Here is a 7,183-nt window from a genome sequence, read left to right as displayed (position 1 = left end):
GGCTAAACCAGGTGTAATGTGGGCTCTCCTGTGGGTCTTTGTTAATAACCTCGCTGCAGTGTTCTGCACAGACTGAAGCCGTAAGATCTGAGCTTTGAAATGTTCCTTAAATGATAAAAACAGTTACGAACTAAAGTTTTACAATGGCTGTCAAAAGACAGAACTATCAAAGACAACACCCAGATTTCTGAGACTATTTTTCACTGAAKGGGTTAAAAARGCAAGGTGCTGCCTGATTACAGGGATTTTATCATCAGGGGCGATAATAAGAGTTTCAGTCTTGTTTGCATTTAACAGCAGGTAGTTGTTGTTCAGCCATATTTTGACTTCTGACAGTTACTGAGTTCAGATAGTTTGAAGAACTCAGAGGGTCGAAAGGAGCAGTACAACTGTATGTCATCAGCATACAGATGGTAGGACGCATTACTGTAACATTTTAAAACACCTCCTAAAGGGTACAGGTACAATAAAAAGAGGATTGGACCCAAAACTGAACCTTGGGGTACCCCACAAGACAGCGGTGCAACATCAGAGTAAACCTGATTCATAAAAACAGTAAAAGACCGTTCAGATAAATAAGAGGTGAACAAGTTTTACACATTTGTACGTCTTTACCCGCTCTTGGTCTTGGTCTGAGCCTCATCTCCAAACCCTTGACCTCCAGGGCACAGTTTTCCTGTAGCAGCGCTGCCCAGGGGACGGTYAGGGAAATCGTCTGGATGAACCCGGTGATGACCTCAAAAGGGGCATCTGCTGTCTCTAGGAGCTCATTGAGCGACTGAGGAACAATAAATTATGCCATTTTAGTACTGTTTTAACTTATTTCAGCTTTGATTACATTGTCCACTCAGTTCTGGCTCATATTGCTCTATGTTTACAACAATAAAAGCCTTTCTTGTTGATTAGTTAGACTGAAAATATTCACTCTTTTAAAATCAGACTGCTTACGTTTAAGTCAAACAGTAAGTTATTGTGTCATACCCATTTATCCAGTGGAACTTGTGCGAGGGACCCTGTGCCTTGATAAAGATCCAGGCTAAGCTGATCCAAGCTCAATTTCTCCTCCAGAAAGTTTCCCAAGTATCGATGCAGGAGGTATCTGCAAGCCCGCTTCTTGATAGATTCAGAGAATGGCCAAGGCATCTTGACGTAGCAGGTGAACAGTGCGCAGGTAATGAAATGAAAATGACGGTCTGTGGCTACAAGGCTGTAGCTGATCAGACAACTGTGAATGAATCAGTTGTGTTGCAGTTGTGTCATCCTGTTGACTTGAAGATCCTGAAAAAAGGTGAGCTCATACATCCTTCATATCCCAGTGTCTGGGGCACTGTGGAGGATGTGTTGACACTCAGAGATATGTGTAGGAATTGGTTGGACTCCAGTTTGCTGTGCCTATAAAACAGTCACAAACAAAGTGGCCCCATTTAGAAAAATGACACCACAACATGTGACTTTGCACTCAATATTAAGGAGACAACAGTAAACTTGTTTTAGCTCTTAATGTGTTAACTAATGACTAGAAAAATAATGATAAAATACTCCTTAAATGATTATGTGATAATTGACTAAATAATCTTAAAGCTTGTGCAATACACCTTATATTTCTTCTGACGTGCTACATATTCAGTAAACTCATCCTTCACCTACGTCAACCTAAACACGGCTGTTATCATGATACGACAGGAAATGTGTTTTGATGATAAACAAAGACAAGTCATGTAGCTAACTAGCCGGCTAGCCTCGGCTATCAAGAGTGAGGTCGACCCACCCCCGTCAATGGAGTGAAGCTAACATTTGCATAGCCAGTGGCTAACTTAAGGCTAAAGCTAAATAGCGCTAAGCTAGTTAGCCAGCGAGCTAGGCTAAAATCCAATATTTCCTATATTTGTCAGCCATTCCACAGACAATTCATACTGACAACACCAAAATCAAATACAGCACGTCCTAGAGCAATATTAAAGAGCTAACACAAGCGTGGCATGACACAAGAAGAYAGCTCTTGAGTTACCTTCTGACTGAGTTGTTTACAAACACTTTCATGACTCCGCACCATTTCGTACTTGCATTTAGGATAGCTCGGAAGAGAGACGTAAAAATTCAAACAAGTACATTTCCAGTGCGCATAAATAGAAAAATCGAATTTGTTTTCATTGATACTTTGCAGGAATATATGTTTCATTCGATGTTTTCAATATACCTTTATTATCTTTTTAACTCGTCTTATTTTGTTTGACATCTTCCCCGTTTCCTAGTTGTCATTGAACGCAGCAGTAAGACCACACAATTAGGGGCGGGATTAGTTGATGATGTCATAACGTGGCGGATCCGTTTAGCTTGTGGTATATTCAGGCTCTTGTTTTGGACGTAAATAACTTAATTTAGGGACAAATACTGAATAGAAAGAGTTTTTTTTAACCCAGCTTGTATTTTCGTTGTTTAAAACCAAATTTAAACAAGGCGAAGTAACGCTGGTGTGCCTGCCTCTTACCCACGCAGAGCAGCTCACAGAGTGGGCTGGAAGCTACAAGAAACCGGAAGAAAACAACCAACACAGCGAGGAGGTGAGAGAAAAAATATGTCCGCATTTTTATCATAATTTATCTTTAACACAAACACATCATATATTCTCTAACAGGTGCTTTAAAACACATGACGCATGCATGTTCAAAAACCTAAAGATAAAGACGTTTTGAACGACCTGTTGTTTTTCTACAGAAACTGCATTTAGCCCCACATTTATTTCACCTACTGTTCATTAATACACATAACAACAATACACGGRGGTTTTATACTAGTTATGAAGAAATTTTTGATATAATTTAGTTTGTAGAAACGTTCGCGTCGTCATCAAGCGYCCACAAGGTGTCGCTGTTTTGTTTACATATCAAGGAGGGTCAATAAGTTGCACAGAGACTCGTGTTGAACAGTAATAATGTAATCATTTACACTGTTATATGCGGTGATTTTTGCCATCATATCTGTTGAAATTAGTAATGAGATTTTTTTTTTTAGCAAATAAAGTCCACACGAAAGGTTCCCGTTTAATCCCAAAAATTTCCCAGCAAAATAACTGCATGCATTTTATTCATTAGAGCTCCCTAACACATAGTATTTATTACTTTTTCATTTTATGTTGATTGTGTTAGTGAAAATGTAGGTTTTGTACTTGGCAACAATTGTTGCCGGTGGGAAACAGCGTAGTCTGAACTGACACACATCCTTTATTCTGACCTATTTACACACATGAAAAATATAAATAACAGTAACATGCATAACATGTTATAAACAAGACATGGGTACAAATTCAACAGTAGGAATGACTGATTTAGCACAGGGTTTTTCAAAGTGGAGGTCACGGGCCCCTGGGGGGTCACCAGGGAGTATTACACATAAAGCTGGAGGGGATGATAAAGGGGAAAAAGGGCAAAAAACTAAAATTTAAATCTAATGAATATTTTAAGCTATTAGCATAAAATTTAATCTGTTTTTCAATCATTATTTGAAATTATAATTTATAACATAAATTGAAATGTTATTTAGGAGAGCAGTTTGATTCCTTTTGTTCTTATTGTCAACAGCTGATTATTCAGTGGGATTATAATAGTGTTTAACACATAAGTTAATAGAATTTTAATGTTAAACAAATATAATACTTACAAAAAGGGATTAAAAACATTTTAAAATTTTACATATTTTGTAGCATTGTTTGTAGGTTTGCATAGGGGGTCCCCAGCCAAACGCTTATGCTGTTTGTGGGGGCTATGGCATGGAAAAGTTTGGGAACCCCTGATGCAGCACACATCATTTTGGGGTTCTTTCAGTTCTGAAAGATCTAAAACATCTAATGGTTTTAAGCTGCGTGGAAACAACCCTTATAAGATAAATAAAATAAACAGTCAAACCTTTGACAGCTAGCATAGCTCTGTCTATGTGTTAAACCAGCGGCAACAATTGTTGCCGAGCTTACATTCACTCTTCTCATGATCAAAAGATGCATGCAGGCATAAAACTCAATGTATCTCAGCAAAAGACTCTTTAAATAATATATGTACAAAATATTTCAATTATATGTGTTTATTAAGATATTTTATTCACTCCCTTTTGTACCAGTTTGAGGTAGACATTTCCCTCTGGCAGGGCCAGCAGGAAGTCAAGGGGTGTGGTCTTGTGACCATTCACACTAATTACACGAAATTGATATAACTAAGAGTAGACAGCCTATTGTTTTGTTATAAAACTTAAATTAGCTGCCCAAAACCAAACTTAGAGAAGTAAAACAAAATGTCTGGCACCAATTATTGCTGGTGGGATTAAACAGGTTAAAGGTTTACACAACAAAAAATAAAGGAAGCCTGAATTTTGCCTGAAACTCTCAGACTGAAGAAATCCTCTTGGAAGAGAGACGAAACGTTTCATTAGAGAAGAACCCGTCCAGAATACCTATACATTTTTTTCCTTTTGAAAAAATAAAGGAGTTCTTGCAAATGGTGGATACTGTGTTTGAAAATGTTTTTCTGCTCTTTTATGTAAATTCCCATTCAGAATGATGAGGCTGTTTATAGGGGCACTTCAGTGTATTTTTAGTGCCCATATACTCATGTCTTTTATGTCTAGTTTTGACTGAACAGTAATAAAGAATCACAAGGTGTTGTTTTATAGGTCTTTCCTGAAACCAGTTTGGTCTGCAGCCACAAACAAAGTACAAAATGTTAATAATATTATTAGTATTCCCCTCCTCTAAAAGTGGTTGATTCCCCGTGGGGAGGAAGGCTTCTGACTKTAAGGCTGCACAGGATTTCAGTCATGTCAAATGAATGACAAAGCAAGAAGTTAGGTAATACGCAACTGCTGACTCACACAGAAACATGAAGTTAAACTGCGCTCAGGCATAAACAGAGCATCACAGGTATTGACTTGTTCAGTGTTGAGGAGATACTTGGAGTTGGCATATCTGAGTATCATCTGGTTTATGGTGACTAGGTGCATTTGTTGAGTGAGAAAGCAGCTAAGAATGTAAGAAGGAAGTACGCTCACAACTGGAAATGACCGTTTGTGTGTGACATTCAAACACTGGCAAAACTGGCTGGACCTTTAAGTCACTTCTATAATCCATGCTGACAATTTACTTTAAAAAAAAGAACAGGCAGAAGAGTCACATGTCGGCGTTTCACTTCTGTTTTGGACAAATGTGACACATTAAGAAGAACCAAAACCGCACATTTTCTATGAGCAGTTAAAACAGATCAGGGTGTTTTTTTTCTGAACACTTTGCTGTAGATATGATTCAGCCACTTGCAAAATATAGCTTGTTGCCATGACTATAAAGAGCACCACATTCCCACTCATCTTCTTGCTGGAGCTGTGCTCATTAGGACCCAATTTCAGCCTCAAGAAACTAAACTATCAGGCGTATTCGTGTCAGTAAATGCGGTCGTGTGTTTGCAGGGGATGGAGGTCGACTGCCCGCCCGAGGAGTCCGTCAGTTACACGTTTGACGAGGACTCCGTCGAGCTCTGCGACGTTAAGGACATGAGGCTGGAGGCGGAGGCGGTGGTCAACGACGTCCTCTTCGCCGTGGCGGACATGCACGTGTCGCAGAACCTCAGCAACGCGCCGGACATGGCCTACATCAACGTGGAGACCAGGGAGGGGAATCGTTACTGCCTGGAGCTCACCGAGGCTGGGCTCAGGGTAGGAGGAGCTCACAARATGCTGCAGGGATTTATTTATTTATTTAAATAATTAAAAAATGTCTCATTTAACAGGTGGTGGGCTACGCTTTCAATCAAGTGGACGAGAACCTGAGCACCCCGTATCACGAGACTGTTTACTCCCTCCTGGACCAGCTCAGTTCGGGTTACAGGGAAGCGTTCGGGAACGCTCTGCTGCAGCGGCTGGAAGAACTGAAGCAAAGCGGGCGGTGAGGAGGACCAGGAGGCGTTTAGATTTTAGCCACTGATAACCGAGTCTTTACTAAGACACATTAACGTAATGCTGAAATGCCACTACTATGGCTCCGCTGACCCGTTAACCTCGCCTCGCTCTTTAGTTTCAGCAAATTAAAATATTTCATGTTAGTTTCTTAGTTCGAGCCTCAGATTGGATGTACGGGACCTGTTGCCGTATAATGTTGTTTACTTTAATGTAGAAATAACTACCATCCAGTGTTGTTTAGGAGTTCTACTTTATTATTTTTTTCTACTTAAAATGCTGGAACAGAAGCTTTAGGTGATGTTTCTGTTTCCCTCTCATTAAAACAGTTTTCTCCGACTAGTTTTTCTCTGGAAAAGAGCTCAGATTGTATTATTTTAATGAGACCATTGCCTTAATGACTGACTTGTAAAAGGAAAAATACTCATTAATTCACTGATCTTTACTTGTTTTCATATTTACTAAGATAAAGTGATTTAGTTTCAGTTCAGCTCATCTTACTAATTTACTTATAGTAACATGTTTTTGTTAAGTCCTGCACTGTACCTTTGATCTTTAGTTTGTAGTTTTAAGTGGAAATGTTAAGCTTTGTAATTGGTAGTTTTTATTCATTTTATTTGGTTCTTGTAAAAAATAATCTAGTTGTTGAACTTTGATCATTTAAAATATTTTTCTGTACATGTAAACTGTATTCTTTGTTTTGAACCATTTAAAACTTCGTCCATCTTTTTCACCTTTGACAACCAATAAAAAGCAGTTTCAGTCGTCCTGAGGGTCACGAGGGTTAGAGACTTGCAACAGCGTGAAGATCAAGACTGAACTGGAAATTTATTTCTGTTGACTACATTTGAATTTAATGGTTTGTTTGCTTCACTGCACTCAAAATAAAGTTGCGTTTGTACAGATTTTGTTTTGCAGATCTCTCTAAACCCCCAACCAAATAAGGGAAGTCACTCTCTTATTGCACAAATCTTAAAGCACTTTTTCACATAAAGCAAGATTACAGTGCTGCAGGGTTCRTGGAGTATTTTAGGTACAATTATTTTTTATTTCAGATGTTAAACCCGCCACATTATCTGTTCAGCGTATGAGGACTTTGAGCTGTTTTAAAAATAACGATGAGCCGAGTAAAAAAAAAAACAAAAACAAACAAACCTTCATTTGATGAGTCTATTCTTGTCCTAACCAGCAGAACTGGCTGAACCACAGGTTCATGACTGAATATCAGGTGTTTTCTGAGCGAATGGGGGGG

The 7,183-nt window shown here is 38.9% G+C and overlaps 2 protein-coding genes across 4 annotated transcripts in view; one reads left to right on the top strand and one right to left on the bottom strand.

Annotated features, from left to right (window-relative positions):
* Positions 1-2,231, bottom strand: part of atg2b (autophagy related 2B) — a 21,733-nt gene extending 19,502 nt beyond the window's left edge. For 2 of the 3 annotated variants that reach the window (XM_014012916.1, XM_014012925.1), the window contains exons 1-3: positions 2,009-2,231; positions 982-1,392; positions 616-778 (exon numbers count right to left, since the gene is read on the bottom strand). In XM_014012916.1, the coding sequence (XP_013868370.1) occupies positions 616-778; positions 982-1,143 (325 nt within the window). In that variant the 5' untranslated portion in view covers positions 1,144-1,392; positions 2,009-2,231. The remainder of the gene's footprint in view (positions 1-615; positions 779-981; positions 1,393-2,008) is intronic. The other variant, XM_014012934.1, reaches the window with a different exon arrangement.
* A 57-nt stretch (positions 2,232-2,288) lies between these two features.
* gskip (gsk3b interacting protein) lies at positions 2,289-6,837 on the top strand. The gene is made up of 3 exons (XM_014012945.1): positions 2,289-2,561; positions 5,446-5,691; positions 5,766-6,837. The coding sequence occupies exons 2-3, from the start codon at positions 5,449-5,451 to the stop codon at positions 5,922-5,924; spliced, it is 402 nt and encodes a 133-aa protein (XP_013868399.1). The 5' UTR covers positions 2,289-2,561; positions 5,446-5,448; the 3' UTR covers positions 5,925-6,837.
* The last annotated feature ends 346 nt before the right edge of the window (positions 6,838-7,183 follow it).

This window comes from Austrofundulus limnaeus, unplaced genomic scaffold (assembly GCF_001266775.1).
Source record: "Austrofundulus limnaeus strain Quisiro unplaced genomic scaffold, Austrofundulus_limnaeus-1.0 Scaffold2, whole genome shotgun sequence".
Lineage (NCBI taxonomy): Eukaryota > Metazoa > Chordata > Actinopteri > Cyprinodontiformes > Rivulidae > Austrofundulus > Austrofundulus limnaeus.
This window is presented reverse-complemented; position numbering and strand designations above follow the sequence as displayed.